Source organism: Mobula birostris, chromosome 2, assembly GCF_030028105.1.
Source record: "Mobula birostris isolate sMobBir1 chromosome 2, sMobBir1.hap1, whole genome shotgun sequence".
NCBI lineage: Eukaryota > Metazoa > Chordata > Chondrichthyes > Myliobatiformes > Myliobatidae > Mobula > Mobula birostris.
In genome coordinates this window covers 129,233,474-129,256,094 of record NC_092371.1, presented here as the reverse complement: position 1 = coordinate 129,256,094, position 22,621 = coordinate 129,233,474, and the positions used below count along the sequence as shown (strand labels likewise).

At 45.8% G+C, this 22,621-nt stretch overlaps 1 protein-coding gene across 1 annotated transcript in view; it reads left to right on the top strand.

The window, feature by feature from the left end:
• Positions 1–22,621, top strand: part of LOC140190988 (CSC1-like protein 1) — a 67,023-nt gene that overhangs the window by 22,203 nt on the left and 22,199 nt on the right. The window contains 4 exon segments of the mRNA XM_072248024.1: positions 769–922; positions 5,409–5,515; positions 18,201–18,287; positions 20,664–20,729. Coding sequence (XP_072104125.1) covers positions 769–922; positions 5,409–5,515; positions 18,201–18,287; positions 20,664–20,729 — 414 coding nt within the window.

Genomic DNA, 22,621 nt, shown 5'->3' with positions numbered 1-22,621 from the left:
CATTGATGCGGGGAGGTGGGCTGTTAATGGAGGAGGGTGATCTCCCATTCAATATCACGCTCTTGGCTCTCCAAGTCTCCTGCATTCTGTGGTCACCATTGACCGGAGAAGAGACTGGATCAACCAGTGTGAATGGGAAGGGGCAGGTGGCATTTACTTGGATGGGATGCTTGACCAAGGGTATTGGTATTGGCATTCTCCTGTTGCACGTACTGAAATACCATCAAAATATTATTTGCATGCCACCCGGACAGACCATTCCATACATAAGTGCACTGAGGTAGCAAAGGTAAAACGGAATGCAGAATCTAGTGTCCCAGTTACAGAGAAAGTCAGTGCAAGTAGACAAATAAAGTGCAAGGGTGGTGTCAAGGTAGATTGGGAGATGAAGAGTTGATTCTTGAGTGGGTGTGAGGTCCACTCGGGAGTCTGATTACAGCATCTCTGAGCCCGTGGTCCATGCTCTCAGGTTCTTGTATCGTCTGATTGGGGTGGGAGAGATGACCATATTGGCTGCTTTCCTGAGAGAGTGGGGAAGTGCTCACAGACTCAATGGAGGCGAGGCTGGAGGCCAAGTCACTGGGGCTACTTAAAGCAGAGGTGAATATCTTCTTGATTAGTAAGGGGGTTAAGGGTTATGGAGAGAAGGTGGTAGAATGGTGTTGAGAGAAAAAAAGACAGTTGTGGTTTAATGACAGAGCAGTCTCCATGAGCCTAATTCCTGTACTCCTATATCATGGCCTTATTGATGTCCCTTGTTTCCAACAGGGAAAACCTCTCTGTCCAGGGTATTCACTGGTGGCTCCGTTACTTCTTCATCAACTTCCTGGTCTTCATCTTGCTCTTCTTTCTCACCACTCCATCCATTATGCTCTCTACCATAGACCAGTTCAACATCACCCGGCCCCTCTATTACCTCAATGTAAGTAAATCTGATTCCGCCGGTTGCTGTTCCTGCACCCCTCTGCAATTTATCCTGCTGTACAGTCACCAGTCTGCGTTCAGTTATCAGCAGAATGATCGGTGTAATGGGGCGGACCTTCCCCGTTGGGTGCGATTGGGACCTTCCCCGTCGGGTGTGATCAGGCAGACCATCCCTATTGGGTGTGATCGGGCGGACCTTCCCTGTTGGGTGTGATTGGGACCTTCCCCGTCGGGTGTGATCGGGTGGACCATCCCCGTCGGGTGTGATCGGGTGGACCATCCCCGGCAGGGGTGATCGGGTGGACCATCCCCGGCGGGGGTGATCGGGACCATCCCCGTCGGGTGTGATCGGGACCTTCCCTGTTTGTGTAATCGGGCGGACCATCCCCGTCGGGTGTGATCGGGACCTTCCCCGTTTGTGTAATCGGGCGGACCTTCCCCAGTGGGGGTGATCGGGACCTTCCCCGTTGGGGGATGATTGGGTGGACCATCCCCGTTGGGTGCGACCGGGCGGACCGTCCCCATCGGGTGTGATTGGGACCTTCCCCGTCGGGTGTGATCGGGCGGACCATCCCCGTTGGGTGTGATTGGGACCTTCCCCGTCGGGTGTGATCGGGCGGACCATCCCCGTCGGGTGTGATCGGGCGGACCATCCCCGTCGGGTGTGATCGGGTGGACCATCCCCGTCGGGTGTGATCGGGTGGACCATCCCCGTTGGGTGTGATCGGGACCTTCCCTGTTTGTGTAATCGGGCGGACCATCCCCGTCGGGTGTGATCGGGACCGTTCCCGTTTGTGTAATAGGGCGGACCTTCCCCAGTGGGGGTGATCGGGACCGTCCCCGTCGGGTGCGACCGGGCGGACCGTCCCCATCGGGTGCGACCGGGCGGACCGTCCCCGGCGGGTGCGACCGGGCGGACCGTCCCCGGCGGGTGCGACCGGGCGGACCGTCCCCGGCGGGTGCGACCGGGCGGACCGTCCCCGGCGGGTGCGACCGGGCGGACCGTCCCCGGCGGGTGCGACCGGGACCTGCCCCGTCGGGTGCGATCGGGCGGACCATCCGCGTCGGGTGTGATCGGGGGGACCTTCCCTGTCGGGTGTGATCGGGACCTTCCCCGTCGGGTGTAATCGGGGGGACCTTCCCCTTCGGGTGTGATTGGGACCTTCCCCGTCGGGTGTGACCGGGCGGACCTTCCCCGTCGGTGTGATCGGGCGGACCTTCCCCGTCGGTGTGATCGGGCGGACCTTCCCCGTCGGGTGTGATCGGGCGGACCATCCCCGTCGGGTGTGATCGGGACCTTCCCCGTCGGGTGTGATCGGGCGGACCTTCCCCGTCGGGTGTGATCGGGCGGACCTTCCCCGTCGGGTGTGATCGGGCGTACCTTCCCCAGCGGGGGTGATCGGGACCTTCCCCGTCGGGTGTGATCGGGCAGACCTTCCCCACGAATACCCTGCCCATTGATGCCCAGTTTCAGTTTCACCAGGACTTCTTTGCTCCAGACCTCATCAGACTCTTGACCAAAGATCTGAACTCCAGAGGTGATGTGGGAGTGGCTGCCCCTGACATTGAGACAGACTTTGACCAAGTGTGGCATCAAGGAGTCCTGGTAAAACCAAAGTCAATGGGAAAACACTCCAGCATAATCAAAGACCTCACCTGCTTTGAACATTCTGTCTTCTCCCCCAACCGATTGGGCAGATGATATAAAAGCCTGGAAGTACATACCGCCAGGCTCAAGGACAGCAATTATCTCACAGTTATACGAGTATTCAACAGTCCCCTAGTTCTCTTCACCTATAAGATGGACTCCTTAAAGCAAAGAAGGGTAACTTTACTTGTCACGTCTACATAGAAACATTGAAACATACAGTGAAGTGCATTTTTTTTTTGCATCAAAGACCAACACAGCCCAAGGGGGTAGCCTGTAAGTGTCACCATGCTCTCAGCATCAACATTACACATTACATGCCCACAAACTTACTAACCCTAACCTGTCCATCTGTGGAACGAGGAGACCGGATACACGAAGAATATACAAACTCCCTGCTCCTGGGGCAGGAGTTGAACCCCTAATCACTGGCACTTGTGCTATGTTTCAGATTTATTTATTCACTCATTCATGTATTTATCTTTATAACCGCTATGCCACCATTGAGGCCACACCAAGCTGTGATGCATCCAGATCGGTTACTTTTGATGGTGCATCGATAAGGATTGGTGAGGGTCAACGGGGACGTGCTAGATTTCTTTAGCTTCCTGAGGCAGTAGAGGCTTTGATGCACTTTCTTGGCAGTGGGTCAGTTGTGGTTGTTGGAGGTTCGTCACCCCTCTCCCAGGAGTTCACAGGAGAAGTTCCTCAGGACAGTGTCCTAGACCCAACCATCTTCAGCTGCTTCATCAATGTCTCTCCTTCCAATGTAGGGCCAGAAGTGAGGACATTCACTCATGATTTCACAATGCTCAATTCTGTTTGCAAATGGAGAAGCCCATCTCTCTGTGGAGCAAGTCCTGGACAACATTCATCCAAGGGCTGGTTAAATGACAAATAATATTAGTGCCAGCAAAGTGCCAGACAATGACCATCTCCAACTAACAACAGTATACCGCCTACCCTTGATATATAATAATATTACCATTGACCACAGCCTCAATCAAACCAGACACACACATACTGTGTCCACAACAGCACGTCAAGCTGATAACCCATGGTGAGTGACATGTTCTGGCAACCCAAAGCCTTTCCACCATCGATTAGTAAGGAAAGGGGTGGATAATGCTCCACCTGCTGTTTAACTGGTACCTCGTCCCCGCCCGAAACGCTTATTCCCTCCACACACGGTGACTGCAATGAACCGTCGACAACACACTGCCTCTTGCTCAGGCCAATCCGACAGCAGCCGCCAAGCCCACCACCTCCAGGCTGCACACCATCGTCACGTGGAAACCTATCACTCTTCCTTCACTGTTGCTGGGTCGTAATCCTGGAACTTCTTCCCCAACAGACACCTCAGGAAATGGTCACTCCTTCACAAGGCTTGTCAGGGTTGCGAAGGGAATGTAGGTTGTGTCAGTAACTCATCCTGATGAGTGAATAGTAAACTGGTACTGCCTCCTGGAGTGTGCCGGTGACTCTCTGGAGATTTCAATGGCGCTCTGGACAGCCCTTGGTGTGATGGAGATGGAAGCAATCGTGGGAAACTCTAGTGATCTTGACTTTATTGTAACCTTGATGACTATGTGGAGATTTAACCCAGGTCGCTGGATCTGTGCAACAGTGGCACGACCTATTGTACCATCCTGTTGCCTGATGTTACCTCCTTGGCCCCTTGCTGAATCTCTCCGACTCTTACCCGTCCAGGGACTGACCCTGAGAACTAACTGTTCCAAAGGGTCAAAGAGTATTCCCTTCCCCTCTTCTGTGGGCCCTCACATTTACCCCTTCACCTGACCCTTCACTCCCCTTCCCTCTCCCATCCTGTCTCTTCACTTTCCTCACCACTTTCTACTTCTCCTTTCATTCTCTGTTCTCTCCTTTCCCTTCTCTGCCTCTCCCCTTCCTTCCCTTCAACTACTCTCTTAAACAACTCTCTCCATTCTCCCCCCTTTAACCCTCCAGTGCTCCCTGCCCACCCCACAAGTTCTGACACATTCTCACTTGCCTCCTCTCACTTCAATCCCCAACCCTCACCCCCTCCATTCCCCTCCTTGCCTCACTCTCCCCTCCCTCTGACGGATTAGGCCTGCACCTTTATCTCTCTCTCAGACATTCATAGCTTTCTGTAGTCAACACAAACATCAGTGCTTTTCAAACAACCTGACTCAGCCAACTTCCACACAGAAGGTGGGGTCTCTGTTCCTGGAATGGGCTGCCGGAAGAAGCGGTAGAGGCAGGTACATTAACAACATTTAGAAGACATTTGGATTGGAATTGTTCAGAAGGGTATGGGCCAGATGTGAGCGAATGGGACGAGTGGAGAAGGATATGTCAGTGAGTATGGATGAGTTGTGTTGAAATGTAATCATGAACCTGTTAATGGATTGCTACTGTGCTCTGTTTAACAGATTTATGAATTAGTTGTTGAGTTATAAATTATTTATTTTGGGATGGCGTAGTGATTAGTGCAATGCTTTACAGCATGCCTGCTGTAAAATCTGGGTTCAATTCCTGTCACTGTCTGTAAGGAGTTTGTCTGTTCTGTCTCTGACCATGTGAGTTTCCTATGGGTGCTCCAGTCTTCTTTCACATTCCAAAGGCGTACATGTTGGAATCAGTGGAGTGGGCCATGTTCCAAAGACGTACACATTGGGGTCAGTGGGTTGTGGGCATGCTATGTTGGTACGGATTCATAACGGCTCTTGCAAACTACCCCCGTCACATCCTTGATGCAAACAATGCATTTCGGTGTATGTTTTGATGTACGTGTGATAAATTTAATCTTTGATACCGGCTCTAATCCTCTCTCACCCACTACCTTTAAACACAGGACCCTGTCATCAACAAGTTCCTCCCCACCCTGCTGCTCTGGACCTTCTCGGCTCTGCTGCCCATCATTGTCCATTACTCGTCCATTTTTGGGGGCCACTGGACAAGGTAAGGGGAATAGCTCCCTCCTTCAATTCAACTCTCCTGCACGTTGATTTTAGAGACTTGCCTCATTCCTCACTGCCTGGTTCCCCCAGGAATGGCGATATATTTTTTTGGGTTAGCCTTCTACGAGTACCACCTGACCCGTTGGGTATGTCCTACAGCCCGGTTGTCAGCAACACATAATACAATCAGTGAAAGGCAGTCTTAGAATCTGGTTTTGAAGGTTATGGATCAGGTGAGTGGGTATATATGAAGGCCTACATAAGGAAATGGCATTAGTGCAAGGCATTGGCTGAAGTCATGTTAGTCAGAAAGCACTGGGAAGTGGAGGAAGTGAATGAGCGCAACAAAGTTGGATCAGAGAGAGGAAAGTTGACACACACGATCATTTTAATGTGGGAAAAGATAGCTCTCGCGTAAATAGGTGAGCATGAGGATTTTACCTATCTAAGTGAAAATAGAATTGATATAGGAACTGTCTGGCTTACTTTGTGAACACAGTGGGGAATAAAATTGGTTTCCCAGGGAATATACTGTGGTGGCAATAACGGAAGCTTCACTCACAATGGGGCATGACTGGCCCTTAACCATCTCCCAATGAAATTAATAACTTAATCAATTCATTTATTTCACAATGCAGTGTGCAGCAGGCCCTCCTGGTCTTTCGAGCCATGTTACCCCAGCAACCCTGACAAAGCTGATTAACATTAACCTAATCACAGGACAATTTACAATGACCGATTAACCGACCTGGTACGCCTTTGGACTGTGGGAGGAAACCGGAGCACCCGGGGAAAACCCTTGCATTCCACTGGGAGGGTGTACAGACCCTCCTTGCAGATGGTGCCGGAATGAACTCTTGACACCCTGAGCTTCAAAGGCATCATGCTAATCGCTACGCTGCCGTGGCACCCATGGCATTCAGCAAGGGTAGGGAAGAGAATGAAGTATTATTACTTAAGGAAAATATTACATTGATAAAAACATAGAAGTCATATGGATCATATATCTGGTTACAGGTATGGGTCAGAGAAAACAGACCCATAACAGAACTGGTCGTGTTCTATGAGTTACTAATGAGTGAGGGATATAGAGGAGTTGATGACAATGAGGGATCTTTAATTATTCAATTATAAAGTGACATAGTTGTAAGGGCAGAGTGGGTGAATTATTTTGTAAATAGTCCAGATAATTTTCTTGAGCAGTGTGTTTCTGGTTGGAGGAAGAAGGCATTGGTGGACCCGTCTCTGATCAATGAGGTGGGTGAAGGACACCAAGAATTAGGAGATCACAATGTGATTAGATTTAGGTTAACTTTGGAAAAACAAAAGGAGCAAACCCAACTAAAGATGACTAGGAAAGGGAAGTCTGATTTCAATAAAAGTAATAGTGAATTCAGAAGTGAGAAAGAACAATGGGCAGGTCGAAAGGAAGAGATGGTTCAGGTACAGTTGAGGCACATTTCTGTAAGGGACAAATCTAGAGCTCCCTAGATTAGTGGTTCCCAATCTGGGGTTCACGGACCCTTTGGTTAATGGTAACGCTCCATGCATAAAAACGGTTGTGAACTAGTGTCCTAGTTGATGAAAATGGTGGACAGAGTGATAATTCTAAAAATGCAGACATCCCACCTCTCCTGGAAGTTCTGGGAGTCTCCTGCAAATTAATAGTGGCTCCCTGATGCCCGCAAATTATATACAATGTCCCTGATAATTCTAAAAATGCAGACATCCCACCTCTCCTGGAAGTTCTGGGAGTCTCCTGCAAATTAATAGTGGCTCCCTGATGCCCGCAAATTATATACAATGTCCCTGATTTTTTTGAGAGCGAGCCTGACAGAATGCGCGAGAGAGAGTGAGAAAGCAAGTGCAACAGCAAGAAAGCAAGCGTGAGAGAGAGTGAGAGTGAGAGCAAGCGTGAGAGAGAGAGAGAGCAAGAGCGAGAAAGCAAGCGCGAGAGAGCGAGCGCGAGTGAGAGCGACCATGAGCGAGAGAGCGCGTGTGATAGAGAAAGAGCAAGAGAGTTCCAAAAAAAGTCAGAGTGACAGAGTGTTCCAAAAGAAAATATAAAACGTATGTCACCCCAGACTACACTAAAGTGTACCCCTGCCTAATAGGGGTCAAAATAATGACAGTGTTGCTCGCTGCGCTGTTTGCAACAGTGACTTTTCTATTGCCCACGGTGCGTTAAGACTGTAAAAGACGTGTTGAGGTGGGTTTAACAGGTGTCATTCGTTCATTAGCGTAGCTAACGTTATTTAAACTAGCTGGCTGGCTGCTAAGGAGCTACTCTATTGCAGACATCCCACCTCTCCCGGGAGTCTCCCGCAAATTGATGGTGTTACTTCCCTGAAATGAGTTTTTGCAGGGTGGGATGTCTGAAAGTGGCTGTGGACAATGAGAGTTGGGTTTCAACTATTAGAAAGAGCTAGGGTCATTACAAAAGAACATCATGTAAATTGTACCAAACAGGCCATAATCTCTTCTTGCTGCTGCCATTAGGAAGAAAGTACAGGAGCCTTGAGTTCCACACCACCAGGTTCAGGAACAGTTATTACCCTTCAACCATCAGGCTCCTGAACCATGGGGGATAACTTCACTTGCCTCAATGTTGAACTATTCCACAAATGATGGACTCACTTTCAAGGACTCTACAGCTCATTACTTATTTATCATTATTATTGTTATTATTAGTTATTTTTGTAATTGCACAATGTTTGCACATTGCTTGTTTGTCCATGTTTTTTGTTTGTAGTTTTCATTGTTTCTATTGTGTTTCTTTGTATCTACTGTGAATGCTCACAAGAAAATGAATCTCAGGGTAGTATATGGTAAGATAAAAATATTTAACAGTAGATTTACTTTGAATGAGAGAGGTAAAGAGAGTGTATGAGGAACGATGAGCTATCAGCATGAAATGAATCCAAGGGTGTACTATGACTATAAAAATAATGAAGGTTGTAGGTGGGAGAGTGGTGTCTGTTCAGGACAAAACAAGGGAACTCGCAGATGGATGCTCACAGACTGTTTGGGGACTCGTGAGCATCATCAGGGAGAGAGAGGCATATTCTATAACCTTGCCATTAACTCATTACATAGACATAGACATAGAATAGTACAGCACAGTACAGGCCCTTCGGCCCACAATGTTGTGCCGACCCTCAAACCCTGCCTCCCATATAAGCCCCCAACTTAAATTCCTCCATATACCTGTCCAGTAGTCTCTTAAACTTCACTAGTGTATCTGCCTCCACCACTGACTCAGGCATTGCATTCCACGCACCAACCACTCTCTGAGTAAAAAACCTTCCTCTAGTATCCCCCTTGAACTTCCCACCCTTACCTTAAAGCCATGTCCTTTTGTATTGAGCAGTGGTGCCCTGGGGAAGAGGTGCTGGCTATCCACTCTATCTATTCCTCTTATTATCTTGTACACCTCTATCATGTCTCCTCTCATCCTCCTCCTCTCCAAAGAGTAAAGCCCTAGCTCCCTTAATCTCTGATCATAATCCGTACCTCTAAACCAGGCAGCATCCTGGTAAATCTCCTCTGTACCCTTTCCAGTTCTTCCACATCCTTCCTATAGTGAAGTGACCAGAACTGAACACAGTACTCCAAGTGTGGCCTAACCAGAGTTTTACAGAGCTGCATCATTACATCACGACTCTTAAACTCTATCCCTCGACTTATGAAAACTAACACCCCATAAGCTTTCTTAACTACCCTATCCACCTGTGAGGCAACTGTCAGGGATCTGTGGACATGTACCCCGAGATCCCTCTGCTCCTCCACACTACCAAGTATCCTGCCATTTACTTTGTACTCTGCCTTGGAGTTTGTCCTTCCAAAGTGTACCACCTCACACTTCTCCGGGTTGAACTCCATCTGCCACTTCTCAGCCCACTTCTGCATCCTATCAATGTCTCTCTGCAATCTTCGACAATCCTCTACACTATCTACAACACCACCAACCTTTGTGTCGTCTGCAAACTTGCCAACCCACCCTTCTACCCCCACATCCAGGTCGTTAATAAAAATCATGAAAAGTAGAGGTCTCAGAACAGATCCTAAGGAGATACGCATACTAAGGAGATTAATGTGCTGGAAATTACCTCCATTAAACCATTTTGATTTACCCTATCACAGACATTCTCTTCATTCGACACATCCCTCCCACACCTTCACTCCTACTAAAAACTCTCTAGGATTTCTTTCTTTCCCAGTTCTAATGAAGGATCTTGGATCTAAAATGGTGACAATATCAGCATCCATGGATATTGCCTGCATTTTCTATTTCTATTTCAGATTTCCAGAACCTGCAGTTTAAAAAAATTCATTCTTGGGCAAATGACCAACAGTTGCAAGGATAGATGAGGTAGACTGAAACAGTTTTCTTTGCATTAGAGAATACTGAGGAGGACATTTGATAACATTTATAAAATATTGAGAGTTGTAGACTCAAGTGGAGAGTGGTGGAGGGATTGAGGACTAGAAGACACAGATCTAATGTAAAAGGAAGAAGAATCAATAGTGACAGAATGATAATTTATGCAGAGTTTGGTTGGAGTCTGGAATGCATTGGCTGTACATATGGTAGAGACAGGTTCCATTAAGGCCTCTTAGTAGGTAAATGTATGGTGGAGAAAAGTCTGGTGGGAGAAACTAATGAATTGCTTCATTAGAGAGGCAACACTGATACTTTGGACCAATTACCTCCTCTTGTGATGTGACCATTCTATAATTCTATTCTTGGAGAAAATGCCATACAAGAAGTTAAAGGATATCTGTCCTGCCATAGTACAAATTGTAGTATGGCACAATCCTTCATTTAATCTTAAGGGAAAAGGCTATTAAGCTCCTTGGGTCCGTGATAGCTCCCAGGGGAGTAATCGAATTAACACTATTCCCTGCTCCTTATTTCCACTTCTTCTCCCACCTGATTTGGTGGTGGGAGCAGTAAGATTGCTTCATGTTTTAGTAACAAAGGTTTGTTTATACTCTCTGTCTCTCTCTCTCCCACTGTCTCTCTGCCTAATTAACTAACTTCTCTCTTTATCTGTGATGAAGCCCAATTCCTTTTTCTGGGCGGATAATTGAAAGCTGGCTGGAAAGTAACAAAGCATTGGGGGGAATTAAGCTGTTGTTTTTGTATCTACTTATTTGGTATAGATTTTGAGGTTCTTTTGATTTCTGGATTTGTATACAGTATTTAAAATGAGATCATCTCAGCTCACAGACCAATGGGAAGACTAAGCCCACAAATGCTATGTTGAGGGAAGCAGAAGGTTGAGCAGAAACTTTTCAGTTCAGTGCAGAACTTGCACTCAAATGTCTGTGCCTAGGTTCGTGAAAGCAGTTAGTCAAGCCATCCGGTTTATTGGCGTGTGCACAAGTACAGCGAAATACAATGAAAAACCTGGCTTGCAGAAGGGTCACAGGCAGGTAGGTCACTCTGTGTGTTGTCCGTACTTGTCTGCTTGCCCTGTACTGCTAATTAAATTGGTAATCGTATGTTGTTTGGGCTCTTATTTTGAAATATCGCCCTGCCAACTTCGATTCTGATTGCGCTACCGACTTTAAATTTGAAATTCAGTGGGACCATGTGAGGACTGCAGCCATTTTGTTTCAGTGGGTTTTTTCAGTCAGACTGAAGCACATTTACACTAGACTGTTGTCTTCCTTTTGTTTGCACCATTGTAAATCATCATCTTTTTACTCTAACTCGATTGTATGTGTGTATGCTGCACAAATAAAGCACCAGGAGTTTGGATGCCATATCCTGACTCCCACATTCAGATGAGTGGGTTTGGTGGCTGCTTCACACACAAAGAAAGCAGTACACGAGGTTCAGTGAAAATTTTTGTTCCATGCACCATCCATACAGATAATTTCATCACAGTTATTTGTGTTTCTTTGTACCTACTGATGAAGGGTCTTGGGCCAAAATGTTGACTCCCTATTCCTCTCCAAGGATGTTGCCTGACCTGCTGTGTTTCTCCAGCATTTTGTGTGTGTGTGTGTGTGTGTTTGTGTGTCTTACTTAACACAAATCCTATTTAATCAGTAAATGAAAACTAAAAAAAAATGCTGATGTTGGAAATCTAAAATAAAAATGCAAGATCAGCATTTTCTATTTTCATTTCAGCTTTAACTATTTCAATAGGAGTTTTTGCTGAGGTAGTGGAGAGAGTTAACTAGGGTAAAGCAGTTGATGTGTTGTACATGAACTCCCAGCAGACTTTTGATAGGTGCATCATACCTGGCTTATCAGTGAAGTTGAAGCATATAACGTACAAGGCATGTTGATAGCATAGAACATTAGAAAGTTTTTGACAAGAACAGGCCATTTGACCCAATAAAGCTTGTCAAATTCATATTTACATAGTGTGTTGAAATAGCATTCGAGTTTAAATTTTAAAGTCCCTAAAGTACTATTTTCGACTACACGACTAGGTAGTTTGTTCCATGTGTCCACAACTCACTGTGTAAAGAAATGCTTCCTGATGTTTGTCTGAAATCTCCCCTTAACCAGTCTCCACCTAAGGCCCTGTGTCCTCATTGATGGATTAATTCTAAAGTAGCAGCTGCCATCCACTTTACTTATACCCTTAATGATTTTGAACACTTCTATCATGTCTCCTCTCATTCTTAGTCTACTTAGGCTAAAAAAACTTAATTCTTTCAACCTTTCTTCATGGCTCATTCCCTGAAGACCTGGAATGAGTCTAGTTGCCCTTCTCTGTATTCTCCCCAGTGTCTTCACATCCCTCACACGATATGGGGACCGGAATTGTACACAGTACTCAAGGTGTGGTCTCACAGTGCATTATACAGCTTAAGGAGAATGTCTCCAGGCTTGCACTCCACTGAGCACATTGTATAGCCCAACATTCTATTAGCCTTCCTAATCGCTTCTCTACATTGTCTAGTGATGATTCCACCAGGAAGCCCAAGTCCTTCTCATACAGTGCAGAGCCCTACTGTATATATACAGTATTTCCAAATTCACATATGTAATATTTTACATTTGCTTACATTAAATTTCACCTGCCATTTATCTCCCCACATCTGGATTTTGTTAAGATCTAACTGTATTGATTCTGCTGCCTGAATGTTATCAGCTCGTTCCCCTAATTTTGTGTTATTGGCAAACTTGACTAGTTTCCTTCAACTACTGCACAGAGTCTTGCCATCTTTAGAAGTTTTCTGATGACTCTGCCATAGTTGGATGCATCAGCAAGGGAGATGAGGCTGAGTACAGGGCTACGGTAGGAAACTTTGTCACATGGTGTGAGCAGAATTATCTGCAGCTTAATGTGAAAAAGACTAAGGAGCTGGTGGTAGACCTGAGGAGAGCTAAGGCACCGGTGACCCTTGTTTCCATCCAGGGGGTCAGTGTGGACATGGTGGATGATTACAGATACCTGGGGATACGAATTGACAATAAACTGGACTGGTCAAAGAACACTGAGGCTGTCTACAAGAAGGGTCAGAGCCGTCTCTATTTCCTGAGGAGACTGAGGTCCTTTAACAACTGCCGGACGATGCTGAGGATGTTCTACGAGTTTGTGGTGGCCAGTGCGATCATGTTTGCTGTTGTGTGCTGGGGCAGCAGGCTGAGAGTAGCAGGCACCAACAGAATCAACAAACTCATTCGTAAGGCCAGTGATGTTGTGGGGATGGAACTGGACTCTCTGACGGTGGTGTCTGAAAAGAGGATGCTGTCTAAGTTGCATGCCATCTTGGACAATGTCTCCCATCCACTACATAATGTACTGATTGGGCACAGGAGCACATTCAGCCAGAGACTCATTCCACCGAGATGCAACACAGAGCGTCATAGGAAGTCATTCCTGCCTGTGGCTATCAAACTTTACAACTCCTCCCTTGGAGGGTCAGATACCCTGAGCCAATAGGCTGGTCCCGGACTTATTTCATAATTTACTGGCATAATTTACATATTACTATTTAACTATTTATGGTTCTATTACTATTTATTATTTATGGTGCAACTGTAATGAAAACCAATTTCCCCCGGGATCAATAAAGTATGACTATGACTATGACTTACTACCTGTCGGCGATCTGACAGGAAGTCCGGGATCCAGCTACACAAGGCAGGGTGAAGCCTGAGGTTTCTGAGCTTCTTGTCAAGCCTGGAGGAAATTATGGTGTTGAATGCTGAGCTGTTGTCCAAGAACAGCATTCTCACATAAGCATCCTTCTTCTCCAGGTGTGTAAGGACAGTGTGAAGAGCTGTGGCTATTGTGTCATCTGTCGATCGCTTGTGTTGGTAGACGAATTGTAGGGGGTCCATTGTGGGTGGTAGCAAGCTGCAGATGTAATCCTTGACCAGCCTCTCAAAGCATTTGCTTATTATTGAGGTGACAGCGACAGGACGCCAGTCGTTCAGACATGTTACCTTGGCCTTTTTTAGCTACAGGGACAATGGTGGATGTTTTGAAGCAGGAGGGCACTCTACACTGGGACAGGGAGAGATTAAAAATGTCAACACTGCCACGCTTTCTTTATTTTGGCACTTGTGTACTGGGCCCAGGACAGATCCTCTGAAATGACAACACCTGGGAATTTAAAGTTGCTGACCCTCTCCACTTCTGATTCCCTGATGAGGACTGGCTTGTGGACCTCTGGTTTCCTCCTCCTGAGGTCAATCATCAATTTCTGCTTCCAAGGTCAATAATCAACCCAGATACGTGTGAGGTGGTTCATTTTGGTAGGTCAGATATAATGACAGAATATAGTATTAATGGTAAGACTCTTGGCAGTGTGGAGGGTCAGAGGGATCTTGGGGTCTGAGTCCATAGGACATGCAAAGCTGCTGCGCAGGTTGACTCTGTGGTTAAGAAAGCATACGGTGCATTGGCCTTCATCAACTGTGGGATTGAGTTTAAAGCCGAGAGGTAATGTTGCAGCTATATAGGACCCTGGTCAGACCCCACTTGGACTACTGTTCTCAGTTCTGGTCACCTCACTACAGGAAGGATGTGAAAACCATAGAAACGGTGCGGAGGAGATTTACAAGGAAGTTGCCTGGATTGGGGAACGTGCCTTATGAGAATAGGTTGAGTGAACTTGGCCTTTTCTCCTTGGAGCGATGGAGGATGAGAGGTGATCTGATAGAGGTGTACAAGATAATGAGAGGCATTGATAGTGTGGATAGTCTGAGGCTTTTTCCCGGGGCTGAAATGGCTAGCACGAGAGGGCATAGTTTTAAGGTGCTTGGAAGTAGGTACAGAGGAGATGTCAAGGGTAAGTTTTTTATACAGAGAGTGGTGAGTGCATGGAATGGGCTGCCAGCGACGGTGGTGGAGGCAGATATGATAGGGTCTTTTAAGAGACTCCTGGATAGGTACATGAAGCTTAGAAAAATAGAGGGCTATGGGTAAGCCTAGGTAATTTCTAAGGTAAGGACATGTTCGGCACAGCTTTGTGGGCTGAAGGGCCTGTATTGTGCTGTAGGTTTTCTATGTTTCTAATCGATTCCTGCTCCTGAGGTCAATAATCAACTCCTCCACCCGAGGTCACCGATCAGCTCCTCCACTTGAGGTCAATAATATTTAGAGGGGATTTGAGTGAAGAGTACCAGGAACACATTTGCCAACAAGAGTGCCGTAAGTAGTCACTGACAGTATTTAGTAAGTGTGTAAACAAACACTTAAATTACCTAGTCACGGGAGGCTGTGAACCAAATGCTGAGAGATGGAATTAATGTAGGTCCTGAGGCATGGTTTTGGCCCAAAGTATCAACAATGCCTTTCCTGTCACAGATGCTGCTCAGCCCACTGAGTTCCTCTGAATCTGATAGAACTCCGTACGTTTCTCTAAGACCTGTTGAACTATTCCAGTCTCTCCTTGTACATCACTCCTGCCATCTCAGGAATAAACCTTCACTGCATACGCTCCATTGCCAAGGTCATCTTTCATTGTATATCAATCCTGCCATCTCAGGAATAAACCTTCACTGCATACATTCCATGCCAAGGTCATCTTTCATTACAAGATGGTGATAATTGGACTTGGTCTATTATTACTACGTGCACAAAGATACACTGAAAAATATTTCATTTCCTTTGCATCCAGGCAGATCATACCATACAGAAGTATACTGAGGTAGGAAAAAAGATGACAATGGAGAATATAGCGTAACAGATATGGAGAAAGTATAGATAAACAAATAAAGTTCAAGGGCTCTGATTAAGAAGATTGTGAGATTAATAATTCATCTTCAGTGTATGCAAGGACCATTCAAGAGTTTGATAACAGTGAGATAGAAGCTCTCCTTGAATTTGGTGCTTGTTGCTCTCAGGCCTCTGTCCCATGACCTGACAACTGCAGTAAGACATGCATGCTCCTGTGTTCACGTTTTCTCGAGGTGAGATACAACATTGCATCAACTTCCCAGAGCTTGATGAATTCTGTTGCTTGCTGTCAGTGATTAGTGTACAAGAACGTTGCATCCTAAGACCAAACCTCACATGCAACAATGTAACTTCAGTGACACCATTCCCACAAGCACCATCAGTGATGTTATTTTGAATTAGAGTAGATTTACTTCTGGTTTTGTTTAAACTCGACTTTCATTCTCCTGTCCCATCAGAATCCTTCTTCTTTAGCACCTTATCTCTTCCACCTATCACCCCAAACTTTTCATTTCTTATCCTCCCCTAGCCACTGACTTTCCCCCTCATCTGGTTTCATCTATCACTTCCCATCATGTACTGTTCTTTTTCCCCTTATTCCACCTTTTTATTCTGGCTTCTTCCTCCTTCCTTTCCAGCCTTGAAGACAGGTCTCAGCTACAAAAGTCAGCAGTTTATTCCTCTCTATAGATACTGCCTGATCTGCTGAATTCCTCCAGCATTTTGTGTTTGTTGCTTTGTTTAAATCATTCTGTTACTGGCTCTTCCTCATTTGCACTTTTCCTGATAATTGCTTTCCTTCTGCTTTTTTTTAAGATGCTAATGAGTGAACCATTTTTTGCTCTTTTCAGTTGAAATGGTGCAGTTTCAGTGCTTTCTGAATTTCTTTCATTTCCCATTTTTGAGTTTTGCTGATTCCTGTTAAATATTACAACAGTTTGTGCCAGGAGGGCCCTGAATATTTATTACTGAAAATAAGAACACAGGGAGAGAGCTCTGATATCCAAGTGACAGCACGGACAGTGAGATGCTTTGAGGTGCTGGCACTGACGTAACATGGGAAATGCGGCAGCCTGTCTGTGCACACAGCTTCCCCACAAACTGCATAACCTAGAATCAGAGGGATGTTGCTGCGGACCAGGTCATTCAGCCTCTTGCTTGTGCTCTCATGTCCAGTGACTTGTGGATTATCTCCATCTGTACATCTGGTTTGTTGCCTTAGCCGTGTAGATGGTGATAATCATCTGTGATAATTCATTGTTGGAGTGGGGTTGTGTTAGAATGGGGCGACTTTTGGCTTTGGTGCAACAGGCGTGGATGAGGTAAGTATCTGGTAAGCTTTTTCTTGCCCATTTTTCATCTGTAAGGGCAGTAAGATTGGCTCCAGAGGCTGTGTTTTGTTCTTTGTGTGAGGTGTAGGAATTCTGGGAGACCTTTAGCTTCTGCACTGAGCTGCAGCTCCTCAGAGAATGTGTTAAAGAAATGGAGCTGCAACTTGTTGAGCTTTGGCTCATATGGGAAACTGAGGAGGTGATAGATAGGAGCTACAGGGAGACAGTCACCCCTAGGTTGCAGGAGGCAGGTGCATGGGCGACTGTCAGGAAAGGGAAGGGAAATAGGCAGCCGGTACAGAGTAACCCTGTGGCCATTTCCCTCAATAACAAATATACAGTTTGGATACTGTTGGGGTGGGGTCGACATACCAGGGGGAGCCACAGCGACTGGGTCTTTGGCGCTTTGGCCTAGAAGAGAAGGGGGCAAAGAAGAAATGCAGTGTTAATAGGATATTCCGTTGTTGGAAGAGTGGAGGTCCTAAAGAGAGAATTTAGAGAGCTAGGTTGAAATGCAGGACATGTGTGAAGTGTTGCATTTTGACTTGGTACAGTTAATCACAGGACTCGTAGCAGTCAGGGCCATATAGGTCCAAGACCCATAGCTCCCTGAAAGTGATCGATGGGATGATAAAAATGGCATACAACATATTTGCCTTTATTATTTGTATTGAGTTCAAGATCAAGAAATTATGTTGCAGTTGTACAAAACTCTCACAGGGCTGTATCTGAAGTATTACATTTAATTTTGATTACTCCATAATAGGAAGGATGTGGAGGCTGTGCAGAGGCTGCAGAAGGAGTTAATCAGGATGCTGTCATTATTAGAGGCATGAGCTACAAAGGAGAGGTTGGACAAATGTGGGGCAGGGGCTGAGGAGAGACCTGATTCTATGAGCCATAGTGAGACTGGACAGCTGGTATCTTCTCCCCACTGTGGAAATGTCTAATATTAGAGGGCATGCATTTAGGGTGAGAGGGGGAGATGTCCAGGACAATTTTTTTTAGGCAGAGATTGGTGGGTGACTAAAATGGACTGGCATGGTAAACTTTTCTCAAGGACAAGTATAGGCTTTAACTGCCCCACTGAATGCCCTCTTGCTAAACTGAGAAGAGTGGGATAATCATTGCTTTTTCAGGGATTTAGACTACTGTCTGAAATTTACTCCTCACATGTCTAAATTCATCACCCCAACAGGTCTGCTGAAAACCGGCTCACTATGCACAAACTCTACGCCTTCCTCATTATAATGGTGCTGATATTGCCATCACTGGGTCTAACAAGGTAAGGCCTCCATTAACAGCAAGTAGCTCCTAACACCAAGGATTTTAAATTTTAATCTGGGCATGTGGTCAGTGCAAAGCCCAGATCATCCATTCCTAGTTGAAGTGTGAGGTTCCCTTCGACCATTCAGTTCTTGAACCTGCAGTCGTAATTGCTGCCCATCGCCAACCATCACTATGACCATGTCACACTGCAATGGACTTTTTAAAAGTTCTAATTTGTGCTTATGTTTCCTCTTGTGAATGCTGCTTATAATGTGCTATGTACCTGTGATGCTGCTGCAAGTTAAGTTTTTTTATTGTACAGTACCTGTTCACATGTCAGTAAACATCACTTTGAGGTTACCAGATGGCAGTATTTGTCTTTATTGAAGAAAGGGGCACAGGTAGGTTAGACTCCTCCATTAATGAAACAGCTGCTTTTATGAAGAATTTGACAGATTTGTGGAGGAGTTTTAAATGCACAGTTTTGGAAACTCAATTCCTCTGTCTGTCTCCCTGATAATTAAGTAGTTCATGAGTCATAAACAGCATGAAAGCAGGTTTTTTGATCCACTAACTGCATTGCAACCATCAACCACCCATTTACACCAATCCCATGCTAAATCCCATTTTAACCTCTTAGCTGCTGTTAACCTACAAACCTGCATGCTTTTTGGCATCTGGGACTTAACTGGAGCACAGGGGTCACAGGGAGAATATGCAAACTCCACACCTGAGGTCAGCATCAAACTGGGGTCTCTGAGGTTGTGAGGCAGTGGTTTCACCCACTGTGCTAAAGTATAAATTAAGAGCTTAACTAAATTATTCACAATTTCTCTCATTCAATTCTATAACCATTCAGACATCAGACATCAGGCATATTGCCACATTAGGGATGGAATATTTGGGTGAGTGGTGGAGTTGATGGGAACTTGGGGAGAATACAATACAATGAGTGCTTGATGGTAAGCATAAACTCAGTGGGCTGAAGGGCCTGCTTTGGTGCTGTAACTTTACCCAGTTACACCAAAGAGCACATCATACCAGTTCACTTACTGCTGCAGCAGTTCACTACATTTCCCATAATCCAGCAGTGGCTGCAATCCCAACCTTTCTTCTTTGCAGTGTGAACTGTGTGGAACATATTGAGGTCATGAAAAGCATTGCAGAAAGGTGATTTTTTTTCCTCTCAGGATTTCAACTCTTTTTGGTCATCTGCGGACAGCCAGCATTTATTGCCAATCGCTAACTGCCTTTGAGAATATGGGCTGGGTGGGTTGGGTGGGGTGGGTTAGTGCTGCACTCTTTCTGGTGGAGGTGCTCCAAACAGTGCTGTGGTGGAGGGAGGTCTAGGATTTAGACTCAGCAATGGCGAAAGATCGACAATATATTTCCAAGGAAGGATGGTTTGTGAATTGGAAGGAACCTGTAGAGGCAGTGTTCCTATCTTGGTGGTAGAAGTTGCTGGTGTGGTTGGCAGAAAAGGCTTGAAGGACCTTTGACCTTTCCCCATTCCATGTGTGATATCAAGAAATGGTCAAGAAGAGTGGATCCAGTAAACTATTCTCTGGCTGAAACAGATCTTCCTCCATTCCCCCTAAATCTCCCCTGTAATCTAAACCTATCTGGACTACCCTATGATAATATTAACCATCATTCAAAGTTCCTCCCTACCCCCTCCAAGCTTCCTACCTTCCAGGCAAAAGAAACGCAGCCAGTCTGTTTTCCCCTCCATAATTTAAATGCTCCAGTCTAAGTAATATCCTGGTGAACCTCCTCTGCAGCCTCTTCAGTACGATCTGATCCTTCCTATCGTTTGCTGACTGGGTACAGTAACAATTCTGGTACCATCAGGTAGTTCCCTGACAATTCAGGGGAACCTCAGAGTCCACACCCACCTAGAACCAGCTCTGAAGATCTATGTGGAACATATGGAACATAACTCCACCCCCCCTCCCCCACCAAACCCTTCAACCAATTTGACTTCAGGAAACAATCTGCTGGAGGCATTTAGCAGGTTGGGCAGCATCTGCAGGGGGGAGGAATTATCATTGGGGGTCAAAACCTGGATTAGGAAGTGTCAGCCCAAAATATCAACAATTCCTTTCCCACCGCAAATGTTACATTGAGTTCCTTCAGCAGATTGTTGTTTCAGATTCCAGCATCTGCTGTCTTTCTCCAACTACTTCGACCTGTTCCTTTTCTCTGTAATATGATGTCTTATTGCAATGACCTGATTTTTCTGGAATGAAACAATTCATTATTTTCTGACCTTCAGCAGGACTCATTGGCCTGTGCTGACTGATCCATTTAAAAATATTTCTCTCTTTATTCGATCTTCTTGATGCTTACCATAACACAAGGTAACTAACTCACGGTCTTTTTTTTGTTGCAGTCTGGACGTCTTCTTTCGCTGGCTATTTGACAAACATTTTCTGGAGGAAGGCAAGATCAGATTTGAGTGAGTAACCAGTCTGCAAGTTCAAGTTTATTTGTCATTTGATAAACAACAGCATTACTTGGGGATCAAGGTACAAAACACAATACCAACAGTCACACACAGTACAAGGCATATAAGGTAGCAAGCACATTTGAGATATCAGTAAAATATATTCACACAGAAAATATAGTCCAAGACCCTGAGTGGATGAAAGTTGCGGCAGTCTGTCTGCCATAGAAGACAATATGGCCTGTCTTCTACTGAGTGAACACTGGGGAGCTGCATCACCTCCACCTTGGACACCATCCCTGGCACACTGACTCCAACGCCTCTCCCCTGGGCAGCTGTAAACATGGCATGAGGCCTTATCCTCACTACGACCAAACCTGCTGTCCGCCCATAAATCAGTGAATGGGACTTGCAGCATTCCACACTAACAATGTCCAACGGGGTCTTGCGATCACAAGAAAAGTTACGATGGTGATCACTTGCTGTTAGACTGCACACCACCTTCACACACTGACTCCTCTGACACCTCCCTGTCACAGGCGGCTGCACAGTCCGCACCAAGTTCAGCTCCTTCAGGTTGCCTGCCAACGAGCAACTTGATCATGGGGTAGACCCTCAGTACTTTCAGTTCTTAATGCCCAGCATGGTCTTGTGATGATGAAAATACATTTAAAAAAAGACAATAACAACTTTTGTTGATCCCGTAGAAGCCACTATGGCCAATCGTGCTGCTGTCTTACTGGAATTAAGGATGACATCCACCAGTTGTAGGATTTGGAGCCTACATTGAAGAGAATACATTCAGGGGTCATGCTTGTGTTTAATGGGATGGAGTAGGACAGAGTGTACTTGAGGGCTGGGTAATTAGGTAAGAGTCATTGAGTTACACAGTGGGGAGTCATAGAGTTACCCAACTCATCCATGCTGACCAAGTTGTCTACTTGAGCTAGTCCCATTGCCCAAATGTGGGCCATCTCCCTCCAACCTTTCCCGTCCATATACCTGCCCAAATGTCTTTTAAATATTGTGGGACAAAATGTTTTTTTTCCCCAGACCATCAGAGACTGACAGGAAAACTAATGGAACTTTTAAAAATTATTAGAGAGATAAATAGGGTAAACAGTCAGAATCTTTTTCTCAGGTAGAAATGCTAAATACTATAGGGCATAACTTTAAGTTGGGGGGGGGGGCGGATTTAAAGGAGATATGCCTGCAGTGCACTTGTTTTGAAACGTAGTGGTGGATGTCAGGAACATGCTGCTAAGAATGGTGGTGGAGTCAGATACAACAGAGGCATTCAAGAGGCTTTGACAGACACATGTATTTAGATAGACACATGAATATGCAGAGAATGGAGGGATATGGATCATGTGCAAGTAGATAGGATTTAGTTTAATTTGGCGTTGTGTTCAACACAGACATGATGGACTGAAGGGCCTGTTCTTATGCTGTACTGTTCTAGTTTCTACACAAACCAACCCATTCATGGAACAGTCCAGCACACGAAGAGGCCTTTCAGCCGGCAATGTCAGTGTTGATTATGCTGTCAATTTATGTGTGCTCTATCTATCCCCCTCCATTCCCTGCTTTCCCTGTCTTAAAATGGAGGTGTGTGTAAAATAGAGCTTGCAAGATGGGTTGCTGGCGGAACATACACATGGATTTATGATGGAGGAATGGAGTAAGAGGTGTTCCGTTGCTGCTGTAGGGTTATGGTTGTGCAGGTCGGTTCAAGAACCTGATGGCTGTAGGAAGGCAGCTGTTCCTGAACCTGGTGATGTGGGACTCGGGCTTCTGTACGTCCCGCAGAGAAAAGATAGCAGAGCAGGATGCTGGACATCCTTGCTGATAGATGCTGCCTTCTTGAGCTGGTGACTCCCTCACATCCTGTCCAACCCCATAAA